At 42.5% G+C, this 16,360-nt stretch overlaps 1 protein-coding gene across 5 annotated transcripts in view; it reads right to left on the bottom strand.

The window, feature by feature from the left end:
* Positions 1 to 16,360, bottom strand: part of SH3KBP1 (SH3 domain containing kinase binding protein 1) — a 395,797-nt gene that overhangs the window by 16,560 nt on the left and 362,877 nt on the right. For 4 of the 5 annotated variants that reach the window (XM_044283978.1, XM_044283980.1, XM_044283979.1 and 1 more), the window contains 3 exons: positions 15,920 to 16,029; positions 15,228 to 15,353; positions 11,396 to 11,649 (listed from right to left, as the gene is read on the bottom strand). In XM_044283978.1, coding sequence (XP_044139913.1) covers positions 11,396 to 11,649; positions 15,228 to 15,353; positions 15,920 to 16,029 — 490 coding nt within the window. Of the gene's footprint in view, positions 1 to 10,093; positions 10,096 to 11,395; positions 11,650 to 15,227; positions 15,354 to 15,919; positions 16,030 to 16,360 lie in introns of all 5 variants that reach the window. The other variant, XR_006388136.1, reaches the window with a different exon arrangement.

The following is a 16,360-nucleotide window of genomic DNA, read 5'->3' as shown; positions in this document are numbered from 1 at the left end:
CATAGTGTGTCTGATTATTCTGTAACAGTCCTACAGGCCCACCTGAGTCAGAGGACAGCTGGCTGGAGGTAGGAGTGGAGCCCAGTGGCAAGGACCGCAGGCAGGTAGTAGGTGAAGGAAGTCTGGCAGAGGCATAGTTGGTAGGCAGGCGGTGGGTCAGGGCAGGCGGCAGTAAGCGTGGTCAGACAATCCGGATGGCAACGGTGGTAGCAGTTCAGTAGGTAGGGACAAAGCAGAAAAGTAGTCGATAGTCAATTCCTGGTCAGCAGTGGATTTCCAGTAGTAGCAAGAGCAGCAGATGAGGAGAAGCTTGATCAAGGCTCAGGAGCTCAATAAATCAGCAAGCTGGAGTGCAAGGGGCTGGACTTATATAGGGAAGTACCAGGTGTGGGGAATCAAGGTTGATGAGCAAGGCTTGGCAAGACTGAGGTTAAATAATAGGCTTCAGGAAGGAATGCCCAGAGAGGACGGTAGCCTAGTAAGTAGGGCTACTGCCTGGGATGTGGCTGGTCACAGGTTCGAATCCCGACAAGTGTGAGTCGGGGCATCGAGTTTCCTCAGCTATTGCAAGTTGAGCCTGCAGCAGTTCAAAAATATTGCATGCCAGCCATTCAAATGAAAGAAAAAGGAAACAGTCTGGTACCGTGTTAGCCAATAGAGAAATAGTTTAGTGCTCTCATTAAGAAAAACAAAAAAAGAGTATTACAGGTTTGATACCTTTTAATGGCTAACAAAAATAGAAGTAATGATGTTACATAGCGAGCTTTCGAGACATCACCAGTCTCTTCATCAGGCGTACTACAAGAATATATGAAGAAACAGCAATATATATACAATAAGAACAGAGGCATGGGGGGAATGAATGGACATTTGAAAAAAAAAACAGAACAACATATTAAAGATCTTGAGAATGAGTCCTTAATTATCTTACAGATAAGAGGTGTAAAAGTTTTATGGTCTCTAAATTGATGTTATCTCAGAGACCTGGTTCCCCGACTATGTCTATAGAAGACTCTTTAGATCTTGTAGTGTTTCATAAATCCCGGGGACAAATTCAGTCCAGTATTCAAAGTGTCAAGCAGTGTTATAAATTTGTATTCCCAAATTCTTCTAGCTTTTTGGGATTTGAAGTTACCTTTTAATATGAAAACTTTCATGTGTTCTACATTGTGTCCTGGGCTACAGAAATGCTTAGCCACAGGAAAGTGTAGCTTCTTCTCTTTAATTGTGTGGCTGTGGGACCTCATCCTTCCATTGAGTCTCTGTCATGTTTCTCCTACGTAGAGGCCTCTAACAGGACATTTAGTGCAGAGAATCAGATAAACAACATTAGATGTAGAACATGTGAATGCCCCAGGGATCCTATATTCCTTCTGTGTGTTGGGGATCCGGATCTTATCTGCTGTCATTATATGGGAACAGGTTTTGCATCTTCTTATATTACAGGGATGGGTTCCTTTTTCTGTGGTACATGGCCTTGAACTTGATCTGATGTTCCTTAGATTTGGAGGTTGTCGGTAAGCTAGTGAGGGGGGGTCTGGGAAGATTGTTTTTAGTCGTTCATCCTTACATAGGACATGATGTAATTTTTGGGCAGTTTTCCTCAGTACCTCTAGTTGTGGGTTGTAGGTCACAACCAGAGGTATGCGCTGGTTCTGTTTCTTTTCATTGTATTGAAGAAGTTGACTTCTGGGGATCTTGGTGGCTCTTGTGATCTGATCTTAAATCGAAGCAGGATGATAGCCCTAGTGTAAAAATGTCCTTTTCAGATATTGTAAATGCTCATCCCTGAATGGGCTGGAGCAGATTCGTGATATCTGACGCTTGACTATAGATGATGGACTTTTTAATATGTTTGTGGTGGAAGCTGTCCCATTTGAGGTATGTAGGTCGATCAATAGGTTTCTGATACAGGGATGTCTGTATTGAGCTGTCTTGAAGTTTTATGGTAGTGTCCAGAAAGCTGACTTCTGTGTGGGAATAGTTGAGAGTCAGGTTTATGGTGGGATGGAATTTGTTGAATTGTTCATGAAATGTTATCAGTTCATGTTCAGAGTTGGTCCAGATTATTAGGATGTCATCAATGAAACGGAAGTAGGCCAAGGGTTTTTTGAGACAGGATACCAAAAAGTCATTTTCCAGTTTTGCCATGAACAGATTTGCATATTGCGGTGCCATTTTACTGCCCATGGCGGTCCCAGTGCACTGTAAATATATCTCCTTGTCAAAAGAGAAATAGTTATGGGTGAGGATGAATTTGGTCAGTTGTAGTACAGACTCTGAGACGATCCCATTCACCTCCAAGTATACTCGGCAAGCAGTTAATCCATCATTGTGCGGGATATTCGAATACAAGGATTCCACATCCATGGTTGCCAAGATTGTGCCTTTAGGGAGGGGACCTATGGTTGACAGTTTGTTCAATAAGTCAGTGGTGTTTTGTAGATAACTTTTTGTGTTCCTCACTAATGGTTTGAGGATGCCCTCTATCCAACCTGAGATTTTTTTAGTGAGGGTTCCCACACCTAAAATGATCGGCCTCCCTGGATTCCCTGCTTTGTGTATTTTGGGAAGCATGTAGAATACTCCAATCCTGGGATTCTCAGGTACCAAGTCTAAAAGTTGCGTGGATCCTGCAGGAAGGCCTCTGATGACCTTTTTCAACTCTTTCAAATAGTTATGAGGTGGGTCTCCCTCCATTTTGATATAGTATTGTGTGTCTGTGAGTTGTCGGTGTGCTTCTTCTATATAGTCCAAAGTGTTCAAAAGGACTATAGCGCCACCTTTATCTGCAGGTTTTATGGTGATTCCTTTGTTGTTTTTTAAGGTTTGAATCGCCCTCCTTTCCTGTATGTTGAATGTTTCTTTTATATGTTTGTCCAGTATTGTAGACTGTACTACATTTCTAAAGGAGTCAATGTACTGGTCCAAAATGGTATTGCGGCCAGGGGGAGGGGTCCAGTCAGACTGTTTTTTGTCTACCAGTTCCAATTGTGTTTGGCTGTTTGAGAATTCTCTCTCCCGTTTGTCATGGAAGAACTCTTTTAGTCTTAATCTCCTAAAATATTCCTCCATGTCACTACAGAGTTCTGTTTTGTCAAGACTTTTGGTAGGGCAGAATGAGAGTCCTCTGGAGAGCACCTCGAGTTCCACATTATTCGGTTTGTATGATGACAGATTGATGACACAGCTGACTTTACCAGGTTCCTGATTGATGTTCTGATCCATCCTGATAGCTTTGGCTTGTACTCGATTGGTGTGTGAATACCGCCCCGCTCCAAGTCGAAGTCTGTGGAGTTTATTTTTCTTGTTGTCTATCAAATATAGTTGTAGTGTTCTGTAGTATTTTTGCATTCGCAGGACCAAATTCTTGGTAAGTTTGCTCTTTAGCATTTGTATTTCCATTTGAATCTTTTTTTTTTTGGAGCTGTAGAAGACATGAATAAGGTGGTTCCACAGCCTTTCAGAAGTTCTATAGCATAAACGTTGTGCATAAAGAGTGTTGTAGGTGTGCAGCATAGGATTCTTTAAGCAAAGTCCTTTGAGGATTAAATATTCCTTCTTGCCTGTGGATAAAAAGAAAATGTTGCTGTCCAGGTGTGCCAGTTTCTTCAGAAGATTCTTTAATTCCATCTGTGTACGGTACCTTATGGTATCCTCCATTTGGTTGAAAGAAAAAGTTAAAAGTCTGGTACCGTGTTAGCCAATAGAAAAATAGTTTATTGCTCTCATTAAGAGAAACAAAATAAGAACACATGAAACACATGAGAACACATAAAAGTTCTCATATTAAAAGGTAACTTCAAATCCCAAAAAGCTAGAAAAATTTTGGAATACAAATTTATAACTCTGCTTGACACTTTGAATACTGGGCTGAATTTGTCCCCGGGATTTATGACACACTACAAGATCTAAAGAGTCTTCTATAGACATAGTCGGGGCACCAGGTCTCTGAGATAACATCAATTTAGAGACCATAAAACTTTTACACCCCTTATCTGTAAGATAATTAAGGACTCATTCTCAAGATCTTTAATATGTTGTTCTGTTTTTTTTTTTAAAATGTCCATTCATTCCCCCCATGCCTCTGTTCTTATTGTATATATATTGCTGTTTCTTCATATATTCTTGTAGTACGCCTGATGAAGAGACTGGTGATGTCTCGAAAGCTCGCTATGTAACATCATTACTTCTATTTTTGTTAGAAATTAAAAGGTATTTAAACCTGCAATACTCTTATTTTGTTTCTCTTAATGAGAGCACTAAACTAGCCATTAAAATGAATGGTCAACCATTTAGTACACTGGCGGACCAGATGGCGGCTTTTTGATGGTAGGTTTTGACTCTGCCTAAAAGCATGTAAAGTTCCAGTATGACATCTCCATAACTGAACTGGGAATATAGAAATCGGGTGTCTTGGTGGCAAAACGTCCATGCACAGATATGTGCCAACCGCCCAGACGTGTATAGTCAAGAGGTGCTCGGCAAGTGGTTATACAAGGTTTTTCTATAATTCTATTATTATTTTGTAATGCAACAAAACAGGAAAAACAAAGTACTGTATTTTATTTTTTACAATAGGAGCCAATTGTGTATCGATATAGCATTTTCTACCTCTAGATCATTTAGAAGAAAAATAGAAAACAGAGATTGGACTGGGTTCCTGACTGGTACTTACTCCTCACTTCCTCTTCCCTTCCTTCCCCCTCCTTTTCTCCTTTCCCTCCCCTCCCTTTTCCCTAACCCCTCACTGTCCCATCACTCACCCTAGTTCTACAAAATAAAGTTATACTTAATAGTTGAATTGGTATTCTATGTAATGCTAATTGTTGTTTATATATTGACTTTTTTCTCTTATTCCCCATTTTTCATTATTATGTGATTTGCATTATTTATGTATATGCTTTCTTATATTTACTAAGAGTGACGTTACTCTCATGTTTGTAATCTTAAACTTTTTCAAAAATAAAAGAATTTACAAGAAAACAGAGATTGGTCCATTCTTTGAGTATATACCTCAGCTGGCTGCCTCTATTGTCAGTGGAGGCTTACAACGTTCCTCTGAAGGCTATCATTAGCTGAGCGTGAATAGCGTTTGTTAATTACTTCCTACTCCTGAATAAATTGATAATTTGGGATATAATTGCAGTTTTCTTAGTTTTTTCTTGTGCACATGCTTATTTTAGCCAGAAGGAAATCACTGACTGTATTTATGACAAGTCAACAGTGACAATTACAGTATCTTTTAGCAGAAATCTTTATTAAAACCAAAGCTGATGAAAATAAGCTTGGACTTGAACTGGAATTCAAGGAGGGAGAAAAAACTGCTGACTACAACATACGGTGTAAACAATAACATTATTTTTGTTTGGGAACACATTCAGTGTATGCATGGTGAGAATTTCTGCCATAGGGTATCCTTTTGGCCTGTCTTGGGGTAGTATATGCAAGTACACCTTTTTTTAACTGTACAGAAAAGCCTAGTTGACTACACTTTCCTTTGCTGAAGCACCCAGTAAAAATGCCTATACCATGCAGTATACCTTTTTGTAAAATGAAGGCTATGGGTGACGTGGGCCACTGTATGCCTATAACATGGCATATGTCAGAGTTCTCCCAATGTAAACCTCAAATTAAAAGCATTGTGACCCACTCTTCTTATGATCCCCTTCTATAAGCCACTAACAAGGGTGGCTCTCACTCTGGTGGACTTGGGCCATCCATGTGTTACATGGCCAGTCATTCATCTGTTACTTCTTTAACCAGCTCAGGACCGCCGCACGCAGGATTACGTCCTGGCGGCGGCCCTGTTGTTCCTCCTAGACGCGCCGATTTCGGGCAGAGCCGGCCCGCACATGCGCAGTGCGGGACGGGAAACGTCACATCAGAAGTTCAGCACCAGCCTGCCAGCCAATGATCAGCGCTGGCAGGTTGGCGACTTTTAAAAAATCGAATCAGAAGCCATTTAACACCTTATATTTATAAATATAAGGTGTTAAATGGCTTCTGTGCTCCTCTGCTGGTCCTTTTCGTCGGTTGGTCCCAGCAGAGGAGCACACATCACAGTGAGTACACCAAACACTTTTTTTTTTCACTAGTATTGACTGTTAGGTTAGTTTAGGCCCCTTTGTTAGGTAGTTAGCGTCGGTTAGCGCCCAGCCCACTGCACCGCAGTCACTGATTCGCTGATTAGCGTATCGCTAATCAGCATTGGTACTTTTATAGTATCTGTTAGTGATCAGAACTGATCACAGTCAGATCTATAATAGTATTAGTGTCACCTTAGTTCGCCGTCCACCCAAAACGCAGTGTTTGCCTGATCAGGCCTGATCGCTCGCCCACACGTGCGTTCACCCACGCCCGCCCCGCCGCAGTGACAAAAATGTTATTTTTTTTTTATCACTGCACAATCACTTCACAAGCGCTGCGGCGATAAAAAAATCTGTTTTGATATTTTTTATCAATCGCAGCGGCTTCCTGTACTTCGCTAGCCTCCCATTTGTAAGACAGGCTTGCTTTTTTTCTTGGGTAGTCTCAGGGAATACCCCCTAAATTTTGTTGACCAAATGGCAAGTAAGGGGTATTCCTCTGAAGAGGCCTACAGGCTTCTGACCCAGTCAGATGAGGAATGGGAACCCTCATCTGACGAATCCAGCGGGTCAGAATACGAACCTGTAGAAAGCAGTGGCAGTCTGACCCAAAGTTTGGATGATGAGGTTGAGGTCCCTGATACCACCAGGCGTACCCGGCCCCGTGTTGCTAGACCACCGGTTGCGCAGGATCCGCTTCAAGGGCAGCACAGTGGGGCTGGCGCTGTCGGATTACGTGGTGAGGCATACACCAGCAGCGCAGCCCATCCTGAACCTAGTACCAGCACTGCCGTAGAACATGGTGAAGTGGCGAGCACCAGAAGGGCAGTTGAAGCTGGTACGGTGGCACGTGCATTAGTTCCCCCGTCGCAGCCACCGCACAGACAGGCCCGTAGAGCCCCTAGAGTCATTGAGGTGCTGGCAAACCCTGATTGGCAGCCCCCAACTTCAGCCACACCAGTAGTTCCCCCTTTCACCGCCCAGTCTGGAGTTCGGGTTGAGACAGCTCAGATCGGATCTGTTTTTTTTTTTAGCTGTTCTTGACTGCGGAGCTCTTGGACTTAGTCGTGGCAGAAACAAATCGGTATGCCACTCAATTTATAGTCGCCAACCCGGGAAGCTTTTATGCCCAGTCTTTCCGGTGGAAACCCGTCCAAGTTTCCGAATTTAAAACTTTTCTGGGCCTTCTCCTCAACATGGGCATGACAAAAAAGCATGAATTGCGGTCATATTGGTCCACGAACCCAATTCATCACATGCCCATGTTCTCTGCTGCCATGTCCAGGACACGATTTGAGACCATCCTGCGTTTCCTGCACTTTAGTGACAACAGCACCTCTCGTCCCAGAGGCCACCCAGCTTTTGACCGGCTCCACAAAATTCGGCCCCTCATAGACCACTTTAACACCAAATTTGCAGATTTGTATACCCCTGAGCAAAACATATGCATAGACGAGTCCCTTATACATTTTACCGGGCGCCTTGGCTTCAAACAATACATCTCAAGCAAGCGCGCCCGGTATGGGGTCAAATTGTATAAGCTCTGTGAAAGGGCCACAGGCTATACGCACAAATTTCGAGTCTATGAGGGTAAAGATCAGACCCTGGAGCCGGTCGGTTGCCCTGACTACCTGGGGAGCAGTGGGAAGACTTGGTGTCACCCTTATTTGGCAAGGGGTACCATCTTTATGTGGAAAATTTTTACACAAGTGTGCCCCTCTTCAGGCATTTGTTTTTAGAACAGATTGGCTGCTGTGGCACCACCCGACCTAGTCGCCGGGGCTTCCCCCAACGACTAGTTACCACCCGTCTTGCAAGGGGGGAGAGGGGTGCCTTGTGTAACGAAGAACTGCTCGCGGTGAAATGGAGAGACAAGCGTGACGTTTACATGCTCTCCTCCATTCACGCAGACACGACAATCGTAATTGAACGAGCAACTGGAGTCATTGAAAAGCCCCTCTGTGTCCGCAACTATAATTCGCTCATGGGAGGGGTGGACTTCAATGACCAGATGTTTGGCTCCTTATTTACTTTCCCGCAGGGCCAGACGCTGGTATAAGAAGGTGTCTGTATATTTAATTCAATTGGCACTGTATAATAGTTTTGTTCGCTACAGTAAGGTTGGGAGAACAAGATCCTTCCTCAAATTTCAGGAAGAGATCATCAAAAACCTCCTGTATCCGGGAGGTTCCGTGGCCCCAACCACCAGTGTAGTGAGCTGTCTACCCGAGCGACATTTCCCCAATGTCGTTGCTGGTACCTCAAACCAACCGCCACCCCGAAAAAAAAATTGTGTCTGTAGCAGGAGTGGAATAAGGCGTGACACCCGCTATTTCTGTCCTGACTGCCCTGACCACCCTGCCCTATGCTTAGGTGAGTGTTTCCGGAAGTACCACACACAGGTACACTATTAGCATAGGGATTGCATCGCACAGGACAAGCACACAGGGCTCTTAGGGCCCTTTCACTCACAGCTGCTGCAAACCTCTCCTTTCACCTGGGACAAAGTGCATAACGTACTTCGCCACATCTCTGGTCGATTTGCGCTTTACACATTGTCCCATGGGGAAGGAGAGGTTTGTCCTATAAAAGGTAAAAAAAGCAAATATAAATAAATAAATAAAAATCACCGGTAAGCAAAAAAGTTAATGTTCTGTTCCAAAAGTTCAATAAAGTTTATAAAAGTTAATGTTCTGTTCAAATGTTATATAAAGTTAATGTTAATAAATTTATTGCGTTGCGGCCTGTTTTTTTTTTACCTTCTAGGTGGACCAACCGATGAACCAGCTGCAGCGCTGATGTGCATTCTGACAGAAGCATTGCGCTGCTGTCAGATTACACAAAAGTCGGTGTATGCGGCGCTGCAAAACGAGATTTCTCCTCTGCAGTAAAAAAGATACGTTTGCCGAGGCTTATGAGCTGAGGGGCGGTGTTCATATGCTTTGGCAAACACTTTGTATATATATAAAAAAAAAAAAAGAAATAAAAAAAATCCTGGCAATGATTTATTCATCCACATCGATTGATGTGAATGGAGAAATCGGGTTTGCCAGGGCATACGAGCTGAGTGGGTTTGGATGTTGGGCGGAGCTCCTATGTCCTGGCAGACGCCTTTTCCCCCTCCTTTTTTTTTTGGGGCAGAGATTTTTTCATCCACATTGATCGATGCAAATGAAGAAATCTGTGCCGTTCATTTTTTCTTTCAGCCCAGAGGCTGAACGGAAAAAAAAAGATCTCATTTCCCGTATGCTCAATTTAAGGAGAATAGCAGAAACTCCTAATGCTGGCCATACATGTAATGATTGCGGAGACCCTCAAATGCCAAGGCAGTACAAACACCCCACAAATGACCCCATTTTGGAAAGAAGACACCCCAAGGTATTCGCTGAGGGGCATATTGAGTCCATGAAAGATTGAACTTTTTGTCCCAAGTTAGCGGAAAGGGAGACTTTGTGAGAAAAAAAAAAAATATAAAAATTTCCGCTAACTTGTGCCAAAAAAAAAAATCTTCTATGAACTCGCCATGCCCCTCATGGAATACCTTGGGGTGTCGTCTTTCCAAAATGGGGTCACAAGTGGGGTATTTATACTGCCCTGGCATTTTAGGGGCCCTAAAGCGGGAGAAGAAGTCTGGTATCCAAATGCGCACCTAGGCTGCAAAAAAGTGTCACACATGTGGTATTGCCATACTCAGGAGAAGTTGGACAATGTGTTTTAGGGTGTCTTTTTACATAAACCCATGCTGGGTGAGAGAAATATCTCTCTAAAATGACAACTTTGTATAAAAAAATGGGAAAAGTTGACTTTTAGAGAGATATTTCTCTCACACAGCATGGGTATATGTAAAAATACACCCCAAAACACATTGCCCTACTTCTTCTGAGAACGGCGATACCACATGTGTGACACTTTTTTGCAGCCTAAGTGGGCAAAGGGGCCCAAATTCTAAAGAGCACCTTTAGGATTTCACAGGGCATTTTTTACACATTTAGATTTCAAACTACTTCTCACGCATTAGGGCCCCTAAAATGCCACGGCAGTATAAATACCCCACAAGTGACCACATTTTGGAAAGAAGACACCCCAAGGTATTCCATGAGGGGCATGGCGAGTTCCTCGAATGTTTTTTTTTTTTGCACAAGTTAGCGGAAAATGATTTTTTTTTCTTACAAACTTGTGCTAAAAAAAATATAAAAATTCTAGGAACTCGCCATGCCCCTCACGGAATACCTTGGGGTGTCTTCTTTCCAAAATGAGGTCACTTGTGGGGTATTTATACTGCTGTGGAATTTTAGCGGCCCTAATGCGTGAGAAGTAGTTTGAAATCTAAATGTGTAAAAAATGCCCTGTGAAATCCTAAAGGTGGTCTTTAGAATTTGGGCCCCTTTGCCCACCTAGGCTGCAAAAAAGTGTCACACATGTGGCATCGCCCTACTCAGGAGAAGTTGGGCAACATGTAGAACAATACATTTAGAGAACAATTTATATAGAAATGTCGTTTTATTTGAAAAATTTTACAACTGAAAGTGAAAAATGTCATTTTTTTGCAAAAAAATCTGTAAATTTCGATTAATAACAAAAAATTTAAAAATGTCAGCAGCAATGAAATACCACCAAATAAAAGCTCTATTAGTGAGAAGAAAAGGAGACAAAATTCATTTGGGTGGTAAGTTGTATGACCGAGCAATAAACCGTGAAAGTAGTGTAGTGCAGAATTGTAAAAAGTGGTCTGGTCATTAAGGGGGTTTAAGCTAGGGGAGCTGAGGTGGTTAAAGGGAACCTATCACATTGCACATGGTATTTGAACTACAGGTAGCATGTTATAGAGCAGGAGGAGCTGAGCAGACTGATATATAGTTTTGTTAGAAAAGATTCAGTAAATCTTGCAATTTATGCATGTAATTTCTGTTCAATCTCAGCTTTGAAATCCAGGAGACGGTCCTATCAGTGACGGACAGCCTTCCCTCAATGACTGTGTACACAGAGAGAGTTGTCAGTCACTGATAGGACCACCTCCCTGACTTCAGTGCTGAGAATGAACAGAAATTTAAATGCATAATTTACAAGATTTACTGAATCTTTTCCAACAAAACTATATATTAATCAGCTCAGCTCCTCCGGCTCTATAACATGCCACCTGCAGCTTACATTGCATTTTCATTGTGATAGGTTCCCTTTAGGTTATCCATGACATTTATAAGGATTTGCAAAAAAATGCCAAACCCAACTCAATGGAAAAGCCCTTTGATTGAAGACTGCTGGCAGCTGTTTTGTCTTTTGACCAAGTTTATGTCACAAAGTCTTACTTTTGCTGGTCCTTCATTGTCTCAATGATGCTTCTAAGATCCTTGACTTGTGTCTGTAGCTCTTCTAGTGATAACTGGCCATGTTCAGCTTTGTGTCTTGTATCAGAGTTTACAAAGGACGGAGAGTTTGACCGGTGACTACTTGAGGTGACAGAATGGAATGCTGATGGGGCTCCAGGTGCTCCATGTGAGAAACTAACACTTGCAATCAAGCCTCCTGGTTTTGGGGGCAATGCAGCTCTGTTATCTGGCATCTGCAAAACAGGAAAGAAACTGAATATATTCTGAAAAGTAATCATAAAGGAATATTTCCATAAATCATTGCCTACACACAGTCATGATATCTGTTTTATTGGGGGCTATAGCAAGTCAGTTAATACAAAATGAATCCAAACAGTTCAGCCCCAGTTATTTCTGTGCATAAAAACATATTATAATGTATAGAGAAAGAGCCAAGGGCATTCCTACCATGGAGACAGTCTACGTGACTGCTATGGGACTTGGAGGGAGGGGCCCTGGTGATGAACACATTGGGCCAGATTTATCATTACTCTGACAGCTCACTCCACTTTCACATATGGCTAAAGTCAGTTTTAGCCAAGTCAGATTTATGATCGTCCCTTTAAGACTGTAATAAATGTGGTTTGACGGTAGCAGTTTATCTGTCAGTAAGCAGCTTCACAAAAGTCGCACGTCCTTACGAAAAAGTCGCATTTTCTATTAAAAAGTCTCATAAGACAAGCATGGTCTTTACTGGAGTGAAATTGCGCATTTTTTGGGGACTTTTTAGCAACTTTTTAAATAGTCCCAATAGTAAATCTGTCTACAGATTAATTTACATAAGAAAACACGCCCACTTTCAGAAAACTGGCGAGCATAGTGCAGAACAGAAAAAAGTCGCAAATTTGTGCGCAGTTTTAGCGTTTGCACATTTTTGTGCGACTTTTTCACTCCATTATTCTGACTCGAGCTAATGATAAATCTGGCCCAATTGTTTTCGATGTAAAAACACTGCCTTTTCATGCAGCTGCCACCAGGGGGAGTTCAAGGCAAAGAGATTTTTACAGCTTCCACTGCAGTTGATAACAGTATATATTCTGTGCACTGAGCTCCCCCTATTGGTGGCTTCAGGCATGCAGTTTTATGATGTACTGAGTGTATATTAGCAGAAGACTTATCAATGTATTTTTGCCAGTTGGCTGGTGTGATTACATTGAGAAATATGCTATTCAGAATGGGCGCCATATTCATGAAGCACCTGTTTTTCTGACACAGAATTCGGAGTTGACAGAGGGTGACCTTTTTTTGTACTAATTATTTTAAACTCAAATTTCTTCTGCTCAATATAAAATCATAAATTTTGCTGAAATCTGGGGAATTGTGCTTTACTTTCTCGTTGCCTGGGAGTGTTTGACGCAGGCATACTGGGAAGAGAGGGCCCATATTAGGTTTTGCTATGGGGACCTATGAGATCTGTATACGCCCCTGGCAGGGCCAGCATCAGCACCCAGCATACCCGGGCAAGTGCCGGGGCCCACTGTTCCTTAGGGGGTGCATTCGTTTGTGTGGTCCCTTTAAACATTTTGACCTACTTCACTGCTGCTGCGCTGCCGCCATCTCACAGGATCTCCTCCAGGCCTGCGAGACAGATCGGAGGACGACTGGAGGAACGTGATCACAGCAGGGGCGGAGCGGAGACGGAGCTGATCAGCAGCGGCAGCGCAGTTGTAGAAGACAGCATAGCAGACGAGCGCTGAAACTAGGAGTAGGGCAGGAGTTAGGTGTGTGTGAGTCTGTGACCAGTAACATGAGGGGCTGGTCGAGCGCCGGGCTTATCACTTACTAATGCAATAAATGTATCATGCATGGTGTGGTGTTTTTGGGGAGGGATCCTGCCTCCACTAATAGGAGAATAATGAATTGCACAACAAACCTCTTTGTGGGGGAATTCCTTAGACCCTCTCCCCCCCCCCAAGTATACCTCGTACCACATACTATAATGTAATGTATATGGATGAATCCTCATGCACACGACCGTTCCGTTTTTTTGTGGTCCGCAAATTGCGGATCCGAAAAAAAACGGAAGCCACCCGTGTGCCTTCCACAATTTGCAGAACGGAACAGGCGGCCCATTGTAGAAATGCCTATTCTTGTCCGCAAAATGGACAAGAATAGGACATGTTATATATTTTTTTTGCGGGGCCACGGAACAGAGCAACGGATGCAGACAGCACACGGTGTGCTGTCTGCATCTTTTGTGGCCCCATTGAAGTGAATGGGTCCGCATCCGAGCCGCAAAAACTGCACCTCGAATGCAGACCAGAACAATGGTCGTGTGCATAACGCCTGAAGAAAAGAAATGCACAGCAAGCAGTAAAGCAAATATTCCTACTAAAATGACTGAAACTTTAGGAATATTTGCTTTACTGTTTGCTGTGCATTTCTTTTCCTCATCCATATACATGTATGTACATAGTATGTGGTAGCCTGAGGTATACTGAGGGGGGGGGGTCTAAGAAATTCCTCCACAAAGATGTTTGTTGCTCATTATTCTCCTATTAGTGGGGGCTGGGGGGATCCCTCCCCAAAAACACCACACCATGTAGCATTAGTACGTGGTATTTGGTAGCACACACACCATGCATTGCAAACTCCTGTATGAGTCTGGTCTAGGGACCTAATAATTTATCTATTTTCCGCAGTTGCCCCCCACCCTCTACAGAAAATAAATTCTGCCTGCAGACTACATAAATAAATGGAAACACCAAATTAGACTCCTAAATTCAGACCCTCATATTCAGACCCCAGATTAGACCCCTAAATTAGTTTAGGCCCCAGACTAGATCCTAAATAAGATCAGAGCCCCAGACTAGACTCCTAAATTCGCAACTTAGACCAGAACCCCTAAATTAACTCTTACCCCAGTCTTCTAAATTCAGACCCCTAGACCATGTACAATACATGGTCTGGGGGTCTGAATTTAGAAGACTGGGGTAAGAGTTAATGCCACAAGGGGGTAACAATCACAGATGTAGCAGACTGACTTTGCTACTATAAACTGCTGCGTTTGCCATTAAGTTTTGTGATATACAGACATGTTCTCTGTGTTAAACCTATTTCCCAATAAAGGTTTTTTCATGCATATTTTGCTTTTATAATAGTGTTGCACACTAGGGCATACATGGCTATACCAAGAAGATATTCTCCCCCACTCTCCTAAAAACATGCATCACCATCCACATTTCATTCAATGGGAGATACTGAGAAAAAATCTGTATATCTCAGTACACAAATATTGTATGTCCAGCTTGGTAATAGTTCCGTTTTTAGGCTGCTTTCAGACAGTGATCTTTCTGTGCAGGTGCTGTCCAAGTTCAGAGGAGACAGCACCTGGAATGAATACTGGAATGGGTATATTCACACAGACGATTTTCAGCATGTACCTTAAATCAGTCCATGCAGAGAAAACTGCAGCATGTTCTATCTTTGTCTGTTTTTCCCTTCATTCAAGAATACAGGACAAAACGTACAATAAATGGACTCCATCTGTGCACAGTCCTTTTTAAAACATCATCCATGTTCCGGTTGGAAACAGGGCCAATTTTTTTTAAGAGACCGCACATGGATGGAGTCTATGTGCGGCCTGTTTTTTCCCTGCAGACTCCTTCAATTAGCTTCCTATCACTCGTCTACCTAATAGACTGACAGACATATTAACTTGTTCTTCCGATCCTGCCGTTTGATAATTGTATTCATTCTATGAAGCTCTAGAAAACTACAGCAGGTGGTAATTTGCAAGCAATGACAGACTTCACAACACATGCTAACTTACCTGTGACGTCACACTACGTGGGCTTTTCTTGGAGGGGTCTATTGTTCTCTGTGACAGGTGATTGAGATCATCCTTGTCATCCTCTGGGCTTGGGGAGTCAAAGAAATCAGGACTGGAAAGGGAGGACTATGAAAAAATGTTATGAAGAAAAGTCAGGACAATGTAACAATACCTGTGATGTGACATGAGATGATGCACATTAAGACAGTCATCTCCATTATTACAAGCACAGTCAGTCTATAATCTAAATGAAATGACTAGAGAACAATACTTATGTTAGCTAAGTAATGTGTTGCGGTTCTTAACATAGCAGATCCCTTGGGGCCATTTGAGCTTCCTCCGGTCCCAGCTATTTCCTCATCCTATCTTCAAGCATTAAAGCATCTAAGAGAAGACGAAGCACTCCCTGAAAACTGCGCAAATCTGTTATTTACCAGCTAAGTTCAGCTGAAAAGCTAGGACAAATGCATGGGATGAATAGAAGAACATGTGGTGTGAGATCCTTCTGGATCTGTCATTAGGACAGAGTATTTGTATCACTGCAGCTCTGTCATCTTGCAGAACACCCACATGTATATTAAATTACAGGCTGCCCCTTGATCATTTATATCTCAGTTGGTCTGCCTATACATTTATCAGCTTAGCATCAGTATTTCTTCATTTCAAATATGTCCTGAGGCCACATGACATACCGATGTCAGGGACTGGGAAGGCGGACGTCTCCCGCTGGATTTAGGTCTTGAAGCGGTAGGGTGACTAAGTTTCTCTCCAGTTGACACAAGGGAATCGAAGCCTTCAACATCTAGAAGATAAAATACAAATCTGCCAACACCTGGGTAGATAGACAACCAATCCATACAGTATGTCTGACACTTCTTAGATGAAAACTTGGATACTGTCAAACAGCAATGTTATACTCTCACATCTTATCATTACTATGATTAGCACTAAGTCTACTTCATTTATACAAGGACATGGGAAATAGAGAATAGAAGGACAGTATCATTCTGTCATTTCATAGAATTATTCAGTTCAGTAGCAGAAGGGTTGGACATTGTAAGGGTCTACTGTCTACTATGAAGCTTTTCCAGGATTCTTATACGGTAATTCTATCCCAGTTATTTAAATATATT

The sequence above is a fragment of the Bufo gargarizans genome, chromosome 3 (genome assembly GCF_014858855.1).
Source record: "Bufo gargarizans isolate SCDJY-AF-19 chromosome 3, ASM1485885v1, whole genome shotgun sequence".
In the NCBI taxonomy this organism is placed as follows: domain Eukaryota; kingdom Metazoa; phylum Chordata; class Amphibia; order Anura; family Bufonidae; genus Bufo; species Bufo gargarizans.
Note: the sequence above shows the minus strand (reverse complement) of the source record. Positions and strands in the feature narration are given on the sequence as shown.